Raw genomic sequence first — 17,641 nt, forward strand, 5'->3', positions numbered from 1 at the left:
CTGACCTTTGTTGTTGTTTTTTTCATGTTCCAGAGCCAGCTCACCCGTCATGACCATTCTGCAGATAAAGCAGCAGAAATGAGCGAGCTGCTGATGTTTGTGGACGCGCTAAAGGGAATGCTTCACCTTGATGCAGCCAAATGGATTACACCCCGTCAGGTGCTGGAGCGTCCATTCATCAGCAGGAGCCACATTGCCCCCCTCAGCTCCCAGTAAGTCAATACTGTGATTTCATGAATCATTTTTAAGGTATCATCACTGATTGTTCTCCATTAATGTGCATCTTACACTTTTGTTGCTGGGCACATGCAGAGGACATCAAAGATGTATTTTATCTAATCATCTGAATATGTGTTTTGTAGTCACATGGTTATGATAATGGCTGCCTGTCAGGAGAGCCAGACTTCTCACAGTGGGAGAGCTGTGTGAGGGGCTTTGGAGCAGCTCTCCTGCAGGACCAACAACCCCATCCTCCTGCAGAGAGGAGCGGCCTGAGCCGGCCCGACTGCATCAGCCTGCATCCCTGCACTCGTAGCCCGACCTCTAGTCCCAACAAGTCAGGGATAAAAAGGGAGACTGATGATGGAGATGGAATATCAACGAAACCTCTCCAACATCCAAAAGGACCAAGTCTAGTTGGCACAGGTACACTCACCTACATCACTCACATCATTTTGACTCTGTTGGATCAGGCTGATGTCTGTTTGTGTCTTTTTTTTTCAACCTCCTATTTTTCAATTTTCAGAAAAAAGGCAGCTGATGATGACGATGCGTGGCGTAGAAAAAAGAACCGTTTTTAATAAATAACCTATTATTAAATTGTTCAAAAGATATTTTGTATCAATTTGCTTCAGACAGGCAGGAATTACATTCGAAAGGCAGAAAGAAAGATGGTGCTGCTTGCAAATAAATTAGAGCCGTCACTATTAGTTGATTAATTACCTGATCTGCAGAAAATTAATCGCCAACTACTGTGTTAATTGCTTAGTTGTTTAAGTAATTTGTCAAACAAAAACGACAAAGATTTGATGGTTCCAGCTTCTCAACTGAGAAAATGAGATTTTCCTTGTTTTACAACATTGTAAACTGAAAATCTTTAGATTTAGGAGTGATGGAGTGACAAACAAAGCAGTCTGAAGTAATCTCTTAAGGATGTGGGAAACTGCACTGGACATTTTTTTTTAACAGTATTTTGCCATTTTATAGAGTAAACAATGAGAATATGCATATCTGCATATCAATAGGTAACAGAAACACACATGAAAACATAGGAAAAAAGTGCAGTTTTGGAATCAGTCGGACTTTTGGCACCGTGAGCAACAGGAGTGCCAGCATGTAAACGGACAGCAGGAAGTCTGTCCTTTGACATCTCCTCTTAAATTTCAAACTCACTGTCACATTCAGCAGACTCTTTTGGTTCTGATGGTATCTTTATTTTCAGGATTGGACTCACGGTCTTCAAGCTACAAGCAGGGGTTTGAGAGGTTGCCGTTCAGCTTACAATAGGATTTGAGGCTCTCATGTGCAGTTCACCCCCCCACACACACCCTCCCGCACTCAGCCAGGCTGCTGTGTGTGTGTCTGCCTGAGGAGCGTTTATAGGAATTAAGGACATGTGTGTCACACACACGGCGTCCAAGCAAATGGGTTTGCTCACCTGCCTCTGCTGGCAGACAGCACAACAATGCAGCCAGCAAACACTGGAATACAAATCATGTGTAAATGTTTTAACATCAGTGATTCAGTTTGATTCATAACCCGTGTGCCTGGGTTTTATTCTTTTGTTTTCAGACTTTATTCAGAGAGCAGCAGAGGTGACGGAAATGCAAAAAAATATACAAAATGTGTGAGTAGACAGTCAGAATAGAGGGAGTTCATAAAAAACATCACTGCTTCATTGTCTCATTAGTCAGTGTATTGACTTTCATAAATATTTGAACGTCGTGTTGCGTTTTTTAACCATAAGTGCAGTATTTCATTGTCCGCTTATGCTGGTGCTGAGCCATTCTAAGTAGAATAATAATTTTGATAATCAACAACATCATCACTGCCAGCAGCTGTGAATGTGTAAGAAATGACTGATCCTTTGGTCAGACTTCTGTTAGTGCTGCTCTTCAGGAAGATTAAGACCACATGCACCGTCGGTCTCTTTGGTTACTGTTGAAAAACAGATGCTGGTTCTTCAGTCAGTGACTTTTTTGTTTTTGCCATCTTCCATTACAACCAAAAAGCTTAAAGCTACTCCATGAAGGTTTTGACCTGCGCGCTGCGGATCGGTTGTGTTTGTATCTCGTGCTTTAACACACACAAGGATGCAGATCTGTGTGCACACACTCACAGATGATATAATACACAATCCTGACAACAGTTTCACACTATTCCACTGACAGTCGGTGGCGGTAACATTTCAAGAAATGTGCCAGCAAAAGCCAGGGATGAAGAAGACTGTACACTAGCAAACATGGATGTAAACAGTGTTGACTCAGATGTTACAGAAATTGTCTTTTTATGAGGAAGGATAAGCATTCAGTGTTTTTTAGGCCTCGTGGATACACACAGTGCTTCTTGGTGAGAAACAATGAATGGAAGCATTCTGCTGGGCTCTTTACCTCCAAATGATTTAACTTAACTAACTAGGTTTTGCCATTAAAGCTAAAGTGTGTTTTCATTCGTGTGTAATTACCTGAAAGCAAGTACCACCGTGTTTTTGTTACCTTGGAATGAGCAGGTCTTCTTTCACAGCGGTCATGTTGCACTGCCGTGTTTCTGGCTCTAGAGAGCACCTTCTTGCACGAGTTTCGCGGCCACCATAGGTTCTCCTACATGCTTGCAAAGGGAGGGGTGCAATCTGCAAACTCACTGCTAGACGCCACTAAACCTTTCACACTGAGCCTTTAAAAGCAAGCAGTAAGATAGATTTGGAAAGCGATCAGAAGAGAAGTTTAACCTGGAGTAGTAATGAGGGCACTGTTGGGGGATAAACCTGATCAGGATCTACCTGGGTGTCTTCCCAATAGGTGAACACAGAGAGAGCAGAAGCCATGCAGTGTCTCTACTGAAGGTGCAGCAACCCAGAGGGAGACGTCCTGAGGCGGAGATGAGAGAGGCTCGCACACTGGAGCTCCAGGTTTGTCGTCTACTGTCTTCCTCAAACCTCTCAATTACTGGGAGTTTGTGTTTGTACTGCAGTCTCAACTTACTGTAGCTCCTTAGATGTGTCGCTCAACACCTCACTTCAGGGTTTAAAATCGCTGAGGTTTAAAGTCATGACTTGGAGCTTATTTAGAGAGCTAAGACTTATTTCTTCTTTTTACCCTATAGGTAAATTCTTATATCACTTTCCTGTCACATGCCCAAATTTGCTTCTGTGTGGCTGTAAGTTTTTCTCATCCTTTTTCTCTGTATATTCAAAGAGGTCATCGAAGTTGAATGCAGAGGATTATCAAGCCCTTCTCCTATAACGTACATTTAGATACACCTGATTTGCAGTCATAATTACTCTGTGCTGATGAATGTAATTGCCGGCCAGATTATATTCAGAGTCAACATTTGTTTGACTTAACTGAAACACTATATTTAATGTACAGCACCGGAGTCGCAGGGTGGTCGGGGTGGAAAATGCAGGACTGTGACACCAGAGTCATTTAAAGCATATTTGCTGTTGCTAATTAGTTGCGCATAAACAGAATATGTAGGATACAGGGAGGTTTGTCATGCAAAAGAATTGAAGTATTTGCACTAATGAAATTATGTTTTGTTGCGCTCCTGTTTACTTTGCATTCACCGACATTCAGTTCTGCAGCAGAAATGTCTGTCCGTGTTTTTTCATTCTGCAGCTGTCGTATGGTAATAACATCACACTCCTACTAGTCTCGCTTCACCTATAACCTACCGTTGTTGCACGTTTCATACATGCACCTGCTCTGTCAAATACATCTGGGTATGCACGTGTATCGGCACTTCCAGAAATCCAATTACATCCATGACTGGAGGTCAGCGGAGGGAACATGCACATAATGTACCAATATAATAGTCAGAGAGTCATTCATAAGCCCAATAACAGCCCACCTCTGTAAACATTTCACAGCTGACGTTCACTCGTTCATGTCTCATTATGTCAACTGATAGGACATGCTCCACAGAATATATGTGATTACATCATGTAATGTTTTATGATATATAAGGAGGAGGTTCGGACGTCACGTTTTGAAACAAGGTAATAAATAGTTAAGAAGGAGGAGTTCATTTGTTCTTGAAGGTTAGATGATTCTAGAATAACACAAGCACACAGGGACACTGGAGGAAAGGCGACCTTCGCAACGAGCACACTGATTATCTGTTGAGTAGTGACTTGGCTTGGTTGGTGCTTCGGAGTGTTGCTTTCAATTCTGTTCAAAACTAGTCTCGAACAAGGTGATTAGCTTAGCAATCACATGCTTGCAGTCTCTCAGTAACATTCTGAAGAAAGTAATAAACTGTATATCACAGCTGAGCTGACAGCAGCACTTTCAGTGACCTCAGCGGGGCTCCACTGCTAAAATCTACTGATATATACATGTACTGAACATCACTGCTATCCAGCATCAAGCAGCAGGCAGACAAAGTTAGCGACTAGCTGGTGAATAAAGTGGAGCATTTCCCTCAGGAGTTGGTGGAGACCAAAGCGGAGCTATAAACTGAGTGAACACTGAGCCATAAACACCAAATGAATGTGAATGTTTCCAAGTATCTACTAGATGCATAAATATGTAACTGTTTGCCAACATGTTATTCATCTCAGCTTAAAAAGAGTGATTATGTGTCAATTTTGTGTTTACAGCTTGTTTCTGCTGCCCCCAAGTGGCCATTAAACCTATAAATGCAGCTTAAAAAGCACTCCATCGTTTACCATTATCATCCATCACCTTCCAGAGGAGTCCTTTCATGACGATGGGATCAAAATATGATGTTGTCTTACAGTTTTATGGCGGCGAATGGTTTTGTTTTGCATTATATCCATCAGTTTGAGTATTTTATATGTTATCTTTCATACATACAGTGTGAAAGATATGGTATTAAAATTGTGATATTAATTTCAGCCCCGTTGCTCAGCCTTAACTGCATGGAGACAAATTATATGGCAGTAATATTCATTTCAGTGATCAGTGATTATTTATATTGATAGAGGTATTAAGGAGACGCATGCATTAGCACAGCACCACATCCCTCTCGGCCCAGTCACCAGTCCCTCCCTCTCTTTTGTGATTTTTTTTCTCTTCTCAGACTTCTCAAAAGTCTCTCCCGCGTCTCCTCCTCTCCACCGTCACCCTGCCATCACTCCGGCTCTCTCTGCTGCGTCGCACACCGAAGGCTTGTGCCTGTGCTCCGAGCTAAAGTTTCAGCTGAGAACAACAAAGGAGATGGCAAGGAAGGAAAAAGACGCGGTGAAAAATATATCTACCTTAGAAAAATAGAAAAAAAAATAAAGTAAAACTGAAAAAAATAAGCAAAGAGAGATAGCGAAGACGTATTCTATAAAGCAAACTGAAGACACATACACACATAAATAAATATATATGCTGGAGGATTTCTTCTCCAGCCGGCAAAGGTACGCTCTTATCTGCTCCTCTGCGCTTTCTTGGCAGCTCTCCTCCTGCTTTTGCTTTGTCTCTCTTCCCTCTTTATTTACCCTCTTCTATTTGGCGAAAAACAGAATAATTTCTCTGGGGATCCCTGCGAGCCCACTGCTCTAGTGCCCAAAAGAAGTGGAACAACAGACATTAATAATTTGCCCAGGATCTGAGTAATGAGACTGTACACACACAAACACACCACTAAGATGAATGCCTACTGAGTCCCTCATTAGAAAGCAGAAGTTCCTCGGGTCCAACAGTAAAGCTGGGTGTGTGCGTAAAGACAAGAAAGATGGTGAATGGTGGGGGAGGGGGGAAGAGATTGTTTGCGTTTTCGTGGCTGAGGATTCGGCAGTTTTTCCGTCTTTGCCGTCTTCTAAAATCTCCACCAAGCCCTTCATTGCATTGGCCAATTTTGTTCAGTGATAAAGTTTTATGTTTTATTGACGCAAAGACATTTTTCATCATTAGGACTCCAACCGTACCATCAATGAACAAATGAGTCTGTGATATGCTCATTTAGGTCCGAACACATCTGCAGCAATTTATGAACTATGGACCATGAAGTGCTTTGCTGCTGCAGCAAGACGTTATGTAAAAAACAATATAAGGTCAATATATATATATATGTGCAGCGAGGATCAATGCAGTTGACACATGCAAGGTCTGGGCATTACTTTCTCACAGGGATCAAGGTCTCACGTTGTTGGAACGTCAATGATCACAAACACAAACACAGCCTTCAGTTGATTCAGATTGATCTGCCACATTGCACACAAACCAAGGCCACGAGGGCTGGTGGAAGGAGAGCTGGACGACCTCTTCTTTACCCACTGTGTAACACAATCCACTGAGCACAGAGCACAGCTGGTCGCATCCACACATTTAGGGTTGCCGTTAGTGATTTTCGTTACATTTTGTGTATTCTTTTGGGTTCAATTATTAATCATTTAATATAAAAACAGTGAAAAGTCTCAAGCTCCCCGAAACCAAGGTGATGTCTTCAAATTGCACATTGAGAGCAGCTGAAATCCCCAAAACATTCAATTTGCAATGATAAAGATCAACATAGAAAGACAGCAAGTCCTTATTCATGAGGCTGAATTCAGCTGTTTGTCAGTTTTAGCCTCACTAGTGGAAAGGCTCTGGGGATAGCAGGGTTGTTCAGGCCAATGGTTAAGTCCAGAGTGAAATATCTCGGCAAATATCGAACGCATTGCCATACAATTACGTGAGGACATTGCCCAGGGGATGAATCCTAATGACGCTGGTGTTCTTTTGACTTTTTATTTAGCACCACCCACAAGCTGATGTTTTTGGTTCACATTAAAATATTTCGAGGACTGTTGGATGGATTGGTGTGACATCTGGTACAGACTCTCCTGTTCTCCACAGGAACATAACCACTTTGGTGATCACGTAACTTTTCATCTTGCACTTCATCCAGTCAAAACTTTTACTCGGTCACTACATTATCATCTAATTCCTGCAAAAGCTAATAACATTCCCATCAGCCTCGATGTTAGCATGCTAACACGCTAAACTACGATTGTAGCCTTGGTAAACATTAACCCATTGTTACAGACAAGAATGTTGTGCAGTCTGAATTCAGCATTATATTGTACCTGCTACAGATCAGTAAACATGGTCTTTGCTTTAGCTTTTAGCTCAAAGCACCACTAAGCCTAAGGACTAGCTGTAGCGTGGCTACAGTCAAATTAGTTAATGAATCTCTCATCAACATGGTTGACGATTAATTTTCTGATTGACTATCACCTGACTGTTTCAGCATTAATCATCACACAATTGAAAAAACAAGACCTGATAAGCATCATGGAAACCCACAGACGCCCTTCACAGCTGACATTAAAATACATGTCAGATCCAGACTGTATCTGATTTAACCTGAGAACATTTCCACCTGCTATTAATATGTGTCTCCAGTGTCCACAGTGAGACCCGATGGCTCTGTCCAGCTTCTTCTTCCTTCTCACACCTTCCTTTCGTTGCCGTGGGTCCAAAAAGACAAACAAACCCAAAAAAAGATGGCAGCCGTCCGAGAAGCTGAGCTATTGTATGGACTTTTGACTGATTTATGAAGCAAGGGAGACGCTTTTAGTGACAACTGGAATGCTGAAGACAAAAGCAGAGAAGAATGACATTTAATGCAACTGCTTTTATTTCAGCTGTGGTCAGAGGACCAGCTGGATGCAGAAACACATCCAAGAGTAGTGGGAGAGGACAGTGATTGGTACCTTTACAGATGGAGACTGGATGTCACACCTACGTATGCAGACCATGACCATTTGGTACCCAGAGACAGGCTTTATTTCCACCCACATAGTTGTTGTATGTGGACTGAAAATGCATTTGTTTTTACCAGAGATGGTCTGGTTTGATCACAGTCCGTCCTCAATGCATCTTGGGTCCATTTACAGCCATGCTTTCATGTGGTCGAGCACTGTCTGATAGCAACCCAATCACCAAAACGCATTTCAATGCAAGGTGTAAAGGGAGGTCGCAGATTTCTGTTCTAGAGGCTTCCCATGGTTCTTGTTAATTAATACTAAAAGGGCTGAAACATTTCTGTGTCCATTAAAATCCTGTCAGAATGTAGTATTTGTTTCATCATAATAATCAGCTCTTATGCATTTGAACATGGTGTGGAACATGATTTACTTTAGAAAAACAGAGCGTGATGATAAGCAGCACTCACATTTCAAAGACATCATGACAGAGAAAAAAGACTAATAAACAGAAGAGGTAAAAAATAATTAATTCTTTAATAAAAAATACATTTATAAATTCGGCAGCATGAACTTCTCTTGAATATTTCCATCAACCCAGGGAGGAGAGAAACAACGAAAACCAACTGTACAGTAGGCATTTAAGATAAAACACATTCTAGGAAGCAAATACATACAGATGAGGAAGAAACGGCACGAAGGATAAAAACAGCAAAAAAAGAACAAAAAACAAAACAAAACATAAAACAGCAGATAGTTTCTGAAGAAACAGGTCTGGCAAACAAAGACTAAACAGAACTGAACAGAGCTTTCTAACATCAGAGTGTCAGCACCACAACAGGAGAACGTTGCTTCAGGTTGATCATAACACCACGAGGTTCACTTCAGTCCTTCAATACAACTACAGCAGCTTGGTATGAGACAAACAACACATGAACAGACTGTGGAGGCACCACTCACATCAAGTGCACTGCTTAACAATCAGCGTTACCAAAGCACACCACAGGGAGGAATGGCAAAGCTGACTGTGGATCAGTGTTTAAGAACAACTTCACCCTACTCCGGGGAGTCACCAAACATTTCATACTTTCATATCAGTGACCAGGATACATCGTGACAGAGAAGAAAGCTCTTTATACACAACTGGATGGCACTGACGGATGGACAGACTGGGAGGTTACAGGTTCTACAGCAGCCTTATTGCACACGGGAGAAAGCTTTTACTGGAGGTTCTCATCCAATACCAGTCGTGTATATCCTTCATAAATACTCCAAACACATTCAAAACAAACAAACAGACAAAAAAAAAAAAAAAATCCTTAATGTGCCCAGACAGATTGCAGGTTTGTTGTGGTTCCATATGAGGACATTTGAAGTTTCTGCCCAAACAGATTGTGCTCAGAGGGGTCGCATGCTGGGGTGTTTGTGGACATACGGAGGGGCTGGCTGCTCTGGAGCAAAGCCAGTGTCTACATGTGGACATAGACATTTATATTGTAATCTAAATAGATGAGTGCCAGCTGGCAGAGAGGGGTTTTCTGTAAAGAGGAGCATCGTAGGGATCATATGTGTTGACCACAAACTGCCTGGAAAGTATCGTTAGTGAAAGCGAATTTCAGAAGTCAAAGCATGTGGAATGCCTTTTATTTCCTTCCTTTTAGTGGATTCCTCATATCCCGAATAAAAACGGGAGAACAAAAGCCAGACATGCCCAAAAGCTTGCCATGTTAACTGAGTTTTGAACCATTCCTTGCCGAGGGCTCTACTGTGACAATACCCAGTCAGAAGATGTATTGTCCCGGCAGAGAGTGAGTTCACCCAGAGCTGACACGTCCTCCCAGTTTTAAATTATGGCCCTTAAAGCTGCTGACCAAAATATCACAGTTGTGGTTTTAAGTGATGATTATGGGACGGGATTTGTGCCTAGGGGCAAATTTGAGAACGTTGCTGTTATTAGCTGCCGGTGCAGTCTGGACGCGTACACAAAATACCAAGCTGGCAGGAGTTTTCAGCTGATGCACAGGAGTTCTGTGTGGACAAAGTGCTTAGAGGGAAGGAATAAGGAGAGACGAGTGTATATCTGGGGTGTCGGAAGTTTCCACTGACATAGTGGCCCTTTTGTTCTGGAGCCACGTGTGTGAATAGTCATAGATCAGTGATTAACTCAAGGACTGACGCACTGAAATCATTTAACAAACGGCCTGTCAGAGCAGCCAGTAATAGACACAACAGTCTTCTCTTGTCTCAGAGCACTGTGTTCAAAATATATTAAAAGAATATATCACTTTCTTTTTCACAAATACATAAATGTCTCTTTAGAAATGGTGGATTATGTATACCCTCTGAACATAAATTAGACAGTCGTCTCTAAAAGAAGTGAATCCGGGACAAACTGCTCTATTTCTGATTCAAGCCAACACTGGACCGCTTTGACCTTTAACTCTGCAGCACTGCGTCAATGCTGACGAACGTCCTTTGCCAAACTGTAAATTGTATTACACAAATTATTGAAGATGATTTCTTTTTCTTTTTTTTTTTTTTGCCATTGTAGAGAAACCTTTTGCAATACTATTTTTTTTTCTGCACATTCTTCCTCCACTCCACTCCACAGGCTTTCAGCAGCATGATCATATCCCCACCCCACTTCACCACTGTAAACAGGCCAATTTAGTTCCTGTACAATACGGCCTGGACAGCCAATTAAATATCAGCTTTGTATTTTGTTGTGGTACAATGTGATGGTCTTCAAAACAATTACTTTTAAGTGGCGCTAAAGTCACCAATACAGGAAGTTGACCTTGACTGAACTATCTGCACATACACTGTACAGTCATTAGGCTCGATTCTGACACGGCTCACTAAATGAGAGACCAGGTTTCAGCCAATCTGAACTACTTTGGGTATTCTGACAAAACATAATGACCTTGTGGCGAAGCATGAACCTTTTTAGAAATGCTACTGTGCCTACTGTGCTATTGAACTCCTTTTAGCCTCTTCAGATTCTCTTTCAAACGCTTTTTTAGCGCCGTTAACAAAAGAAAAGATTAAAGTCTCCATGTGCAGTAGTTAACAGTGTAATTGTGGCAGTGAGGATACCAGTGCGTGGATCTGACTGAGTACTGCAGCAGACAGATCTGCGACACTGTGGGGACCCGTTGGGATGACACATTTCAGGCTGACCACATGAAAGTACAGTGTCATTTTTCTTTTGGAAACACTTTGAAAAGGAGGTCGATGGTGGTCTGCGGTTTCTTCTGTGCAACAAACACACCTTTGAGACCCAAAGTCTCTGTCCGTGTTCAGTATGGATGGAGCCATGATGAAGTTTGGTACTTCTTTGTGCTCGTTCAGTGAAAATGTGCTTGATTCTTCCATCGCCACATTACAGTGTTCTGAATGGAGGTGGGTCTGAGGCATAAATGTCAGGAGCAGGTTCACCTCCTGTGGTGATGTTTTACTGAGGATGGTTCCAATCAGAGCTCAGCAGCTTGAGATTCCTGTCACCGTCTGCAAATAGACACAGGCTTTAGATTAGATTGAAGAAATGGTGAGATGAAATGCTAAATCCTGCTAAAAGAAAAATATGATTAACTTGAATGACATTTACATTGTCTTGCAAGAGAGACTTCCACTTTTGAGGCTTTTTTAGTGAGAGACGCATTAAATTGTTCAAGCTTTTAAGACCATTTTCATAAATATATATCTATGTATAGAAAAGCTCAACAAAGCAGAAACTTTCTCAGTCTAGCAGCCAAATTTGATTCTTAGCCTCATTAACAGAGCACATCAGCATTCTCATTGCCTCACACTGCTGCCTGTCTCCCTACTGTAAACGTCTGCTGTTAACTTTGCCAGTTAACTTGCAGTAATTCATATTTGGAGGAGGGAAAACCTCCAGCAGTTAAGCCCAGCTGGAAGGCAGATTTTAATGGTCTGTTGTCCAATGACAGATGTGACCAAATTGACCTCATGTGAGCATAAGGAGTGAGGTTGTATGTGAATGAATTCAGTTTCCAGGGACAATGTCCAAACATGCGCTTACTGAGCATTACCATCACAATGACAGACAAAACACCACTGATGCTAGATTAAATATCCAGACCGGAGGCTCTGGGTGCTTCATGAAGCGCCAACACTTAAGTATTAAAAAAAAATGGATGGATGGACAGTACAGCCCATTTACAGATTCTACATGGGCACTTATGACCAAAAGTTGAGCAAACAAAGCTCCAGAATACGGCACCTCTGTCTGGTTGTGGATCCATAGTTATCTAACATCTGAGTGCTGGCCACCTCCAGGTTCCAGTCGCACATCTCCAGCAGCTTTAGACACTCTGACCTGCTCCTCAGACCCAAACAGAAGAGCTGCTCCACCTGCAGAGAGTCAGATAACAAACAAAGATCAGAATGATTGTCCAAAGAAGCCAGGAGGTAGGGAGGGAGAAGACATTACAGCAGGGTCACAGGGTCAGATACTGTACGGGAGAAAAGTGCAGAATTCATTGTTTTTACTCCTTCAGGTGAGGGTGATTGCAGCAGCAGAAAGCCTGATGTCACATCATTTCTGTCTTAATACATTTGTGTCTTGCTCCAACACACCTCTGTTGCTCTGAGTGAATCTGAGACCTTTGGATTGCATTTTTATTTATCCTCTAAACTCTGCAGCCACTATTAAGGAGAACTCAAGCGTTCCCTCATGCCCACTGTCATCCAAAAACATCCTCCATCCTGCCACAGTAGCCCCCAACCACAGGCGGCTCAGATTGTCTATACGGTTTTTTATTTATAGTGGGCTCATTGCAGCACTGACCTGATTTTCCCTTGAGGTTCCACAAAGCTGCTGTCCTCAAATGATATGAACCCATAAAGTAAATGACATTCAGGAACTTTAAACGACTGTTTATCTGTTTGCAGTTATGTCCCGTATAAAAAAAACCAGTTTATTACAGAAAAGGCCAGACCTGAGACGCCGTGAAGTGGATCTCTGAGGACCCCTCTGCAGCACAGCAGTGTTTACTGCTGAGGACTCTGGATCTCTTTTAGTAACTGCACTGCTGCAACATAACTGTGCACTTCATGGAGTCTTTTATTGTGATGGACTACAACTATGGTCTTACTTTTTATTTGGTTTGTTTCACCAACTCGCTTCGCCTTTCTTGTGTGTGTGAGACTAATATTTTTATTATTTAAAAAAAACAATACTATTAGTTAAATAATTTAAATGAGCTGTAAAAACAAAACCTCCACCCAGTTGTTAAAAAAAATACAGACGCTTTCTGTTATTTTTCCTTTTACCTCCAATCAGTTGATAAAATAAATGAAAAGTTAGCTTTAGCTACATAGCTAGCTTGGAAACGCTGTTTCAGTTAAACTAGCTATAGCCGCACATACCACACACACATACGCACACCCTGAGCCAATCACTGCCTTGGGCATTATACATGGACACACCCATCTCATTATCATGGAAGCATGAGGAAATTGGGAAATGTTGATGAATCATTAAAAACACATCGGAAAACTAAAGCGTAGAAAAATTAAATGAGCTGGTAAAAGATAAAGAGCAGAGCAAACCTCATTGATTTTTAATTTATTAAATCAATTAATTGGAGGTTTTCTCTTTTTTTCCAGCACTGACTGAAGGTTAAAGAAACAATATAAAGCTTGTATTTCTTTCCACACCTCATTTTAATTATTTAACTAACTGTACATTTATTGATGTGGCCTTGTCTGATCGCCTTTTGCGACACTCAGTCAGTTTCCACACAATACCTTAACAAAACATTTATTATTGTGAGTACGACAGAATCACAGTATGAACACCTGACATGGGAAACATGGTGACTGCAGTGCATTAAGTTTTACTGATAAATGCTCTCACCTTAAGATAATGCACAGCTTTCTGGACATTCCAGTTGTGGTTCTGGAGAGCAGCTTGGCACTCTTCTATTGTCACACCATGAACTGCCTCCTGCACCTGAATCAGACAGCATCCACAGTGTTAGGCTCTGCAGCATCCAACAACACTTACATTCCCCTGGCTCTGATTCCTCACTTGACCTCAGTGCCGCCAGCTCTTACTGTACCTCAGGAGCACCAGCATGCATGACTGGGTGGTTCTTTGAGATGAAGTCATCTCTGTCAATTTGGCATTCACCCTTCTTGTAGAGACACTTCCAAATCTGACAATAAGGTAACGATCTTCAACTTGAAAAGAGTTTTCTTGCCATTTTTGGCCCTATCACATAAAAGCTGAGGACCCTATGATCAATAGCACTTCCACTGGTAAACAAATGCACAGAGCAAAAGAAGATAAACACGGAAAATGTAGACAGTTGTTTTCACTGGAAAGCAGATGACAGTATATTAGGTTTGTTGACAGTGAAAGATGACGATGTGATAGACACTGCAAATCTGACAATGAAGTCAATCTTCAACTTGAGACAATTTTTTTTTTTTTTTTTTTTTTTTTTTTGCTGTTTTTGGCCCTTAACCAAGTTCTGTTGTTTATTTCAGCTCCACCTGGAAAAGTTGCTAAGAATCCAAGGGCCGAGATTTAAGCTTCACTTGATTTGATGCGGCTTCTCCAACAGTCCTCTATCTCTTCACAAACTGAATTACAGTTGTCTGGGTTCTACTAATTATGTTTATCCAAATCCACCTTAAGATAATCTAATTTCAACACGATCACACTGACACTGTGTCCCTGCCAGCAATGGGACTTTGTAGCAGCATAATCATTGATTTTATACCTTTACTTACACTGCTGTTCTATTTAAACTACTACAGCTAGTAAGCTGCACACCTATGCCTTGCATTGGACTCCTCTGCAGTCCAGGTTATATATGATCCCACACTCTCACTGCACCTCGTGTGCGGCCACAGATCTCAGTATCCGTTACAAAATGCCAAGTGCCTGATCGATGTAGAGCCTTTGGTGTTTCGCAGTGATTCTGACTGCAGTTCAATCAGGTTCAATTGGTGTCAGAATCAATTGGCCAGAAAAAAAACAAACAAAAAACAAATGCTGGTTCCCAATCTGTTAAATTCAATTCAAAGCAAAAATTTATGTGGCCTTTGTCTAGCATATTTTTAAACAAGTTATGAGAAGTTGCTTTTTCATTGCAGTTGAACAAAGGTTTGTATGCTCAAATGTAACTTCCAGTTTAATTAGTCTAATGTATTGGCTTTCATAAGTTCAGCTCTGGTTCAAAAAGGTTATTTTGCTGCTACAGATCAATCATAATTTGGTTTTGATAGTGATTTGAAGCTGCATAGGGAGATTATCAGTTCAATTCTAAGAGATTTCATCTGTTAAAAGCTGCTGCTGTATGTGCCAGAAATCGCAAATTGCTCACTCTTACTCTCAGTCTCTGAGGGAAAGAGAACCACACATTTACACATAAATCTAATTTTGCCTGCAAGCTATGGACAACCAACAACAATGTCCTTCTGTTGTGTTCGGTGTATTTGCAAATGTAATATACTGTGCATCATAGTGTTTATGTTTTTAAGTTACACTTAAAAACTACATTAACTATGAGAAAATAATCAGTTTCAACAGAGAGGAGTCAAACAAGCCATGTATCAAATATACACCACACTGCATTATACTACATTTGTACTCTTATTAGAACAATCCTACAGGATTACCCAGAACGTTGGACTGGTATTTGATAATGACAATAGTGATAGGAGACTAAGAACACATGGATATCTAGTTTCTTTTTTATCTCATTTACAAAAAAGCAATCAAAGTAGTATTAAGGAGGACATGAGGTTAAATGTACTGCAGGCAAATGATCCAACTGCAGGGGTTTCACATCCTTTATGAAAGAGAAAGTGAGAAAACCTCAAGCACTTTCATTGCTGAAGGAAGAAATATCACCTTTCAGCATATTATATAAACTGCAAACTACATTCAGTGTATTTCAAATGAGGATTTGCAAAGGCAATCCAAATATCCGTGACCTTACCATTTTCACCCTGTCAGCGGAGCTCCCTCCTCCGTCTGTCCTGGTGCAGGAGGCAGTGACCACCGGTGCCGTCAGCCCGTCTGAACAGACACGAGGGAGACTAACTGATGTCTTCATCCCTGACCGGGGCCCACCCAGACTGCTGTTATTGTTGGAGGAGAAATTAGCCTTCAGCTCGCCTGGCTGCACAAGCCCCTGTCCCTGGGCGTGTCCCTGGAGAGTCTGGCTGCTGACCACCATGGGTCTGACAGTGGCGGTGTTAGCTTGCCGTACATGCTTGTCCTCCACACCGCCGGCAGGCAGGTTCTCCGCCTCCCTGAAGAAACGGTCATAGCGATCGAGGTATGGAGGCCTCTCTGGTAGAAGGTAATAGTGGGTGTTACTAACTTTCCGTCCATCACGGACGATAGGGAGGATACAGGGGCCCTTGCTGGCAGCGTCCTTCCCCTGCGCCTGGATCACTTTGGGTGCAGCATATTTAGGATCTGAGGCAAAGCTGTGCGTGGTAGGCATGAGTTTACCTGGAGAGGTGGAGAGGTAGGAGCCGTAGGTGTGTGTGGAGGGGCAGGAGGTAAGCGGAGACTGCATGGTGGTGGGGCTGACAGAGTAGACTCTCTGCTGAGGGGAGCCCACTACCAGGCCCATGGGGCTGGGAGTCCTGGAGCCTGGCTGGGACAAAGGGTCCCGGGGAGGGATCTGAGGTGGTCGGTCCTGGCCTGGGCCTAAAACGTCCTCTGTGGTGTCAGCTAGTGTAGGTGACAGGGAGAGGTCCCTTGACCAGCGAGCAGATGTGTAGTCTCCCCTTTTTATGGGGCGAGGGGGTATGGGAACCCGTGGGGGGATCTGGGGTTTGTCCTCACTGGAGGAGAGGACACTCCTGGGTTCCTCCTGGGTCTGTGGGGTCTGGGGACACGAGGCTGAAATTTGGGAGGGTGAACTCGACCGGGCAGCACTTCCAGTCGGTACATTGAGCCTTCTCATGCACTCCTGCTGGAGTTCCTGGAAGATCTCTGCTGACTGGGAGAAGGAGGTGGACAGGCCCTGGGCCTGCCTGCTGGGGAGAAAGAGGTTGTCCTCCAGGCCCGGTCTGTCTGGGCCCCTGGAGACAAGAGCCTCACCCTCCAACTTCTGTCCAGGAGAGGGAGCCTCATCTGGAAAACGGACATCATTCTGCTCCTCTTCATGCTGCTGCTGCTCCGAGCTGTTGATGGAGCTCACCTTGGTGGAGAAAGAAGATTTACAGCTTAAATACATTCTTTTATGGATGTGATATGAAAACATCCCATTTCCATGACATGTTGGCACGATGTGAAATGTGCTGTATCACCTCCTACCGTACCTCCATATCTTCTTCATCTTGGGCTACATCGTCATAGGCTGGGGGTGGGGGTAATGGCCGGGCATCCCAGTCCACTACAGGCGTAGGGTGAAGGGGACGGGGCAACGATCTACATGGACTCTGAGGCGGAGTCCGGTCCAGGATGTTCTCTGCTTCCAAAGCTAGCTTTGCCAGTGAAGGAATCTGAATTTCAACCACAGGGGAGGGGGAGGGTGTAGACGGGGGCAACTCCTCCCCAAAGTCAATGAGGGACACTTCACTGTTGGGGTTGTAGCCCGAGCCTGAAATCCGGCCACTCCCCTGCTTGGAAGCAGAGACCCACGCAGCTGGTTTAAGTTTTAAGCCTTTGACAGAACCCGTTTTCCGAAGTGATAATCTTTTTAGTCCTGCCGAAGTCAGATCCTCATCATCATTGACTGCATCATAGCAAGGCTCTGGAGACAGAAACACACAGTGCATTCATTACTT

General features: G+C 42.8%; 1 protein-coding gene across 5 annotated transcripts in view; it reads right to left on the minus strand.

Moving 5' to 3' along the window:
* Positions 1-8,376: 8,376 nt before the first annotated feature.
* Positions 8,377-17,641, minus strand: part of LOC143329080 (activated CDC42 kinase 1-like) — a 55,960-nt gene continuing 46,695 nt past the window's right edge. For all 5 annotated transcript variants that reach the window (XM_076744767.1, XM_076744768.1, XM_076744770.1 and 2 more), the window contains 5 exons: positions 17,174-17,607; positions 15,835-17,052; positions 13,740-13,835; positions 12,102-12,232; positions 8,377-11,365 (listed from right to left, as the gene is read on the minus strand). In XM_076744767.1, coding sequence (XP_076600882.1) covers positions 11,359-11,365; positions 12,102-12,232; positions 13,740-13,835; positions 15,835-17,052; positions 17,174-17,607 — 1,886 coding nt within the window. In that variant the 3' untranslated portion in view covers positions 8,377-11,358. The remainder of the gene's footprint in view (positions 11,366-12,101; positions 12,233-13,739; positions 13,836-15,834; positions 17,053-17,173; positions 17,608-17,641) is intronic.

The sequence above is a fragment of the Chaetodon auriga genome, chromosome 12, assembly GCF_051107435.1.
Source record: "Chaetodon auriga isolate fChaAug3 chromosome 12, fChaAug3.hap1, whole genome shotgun sequence".
Lineage (NCBI taxonomy): Eukaryota > Metazoa > Chordata > Actinopteri > Chaetodontiformes > Chaetodontidae > Chaetodon > Chaetodon auriga.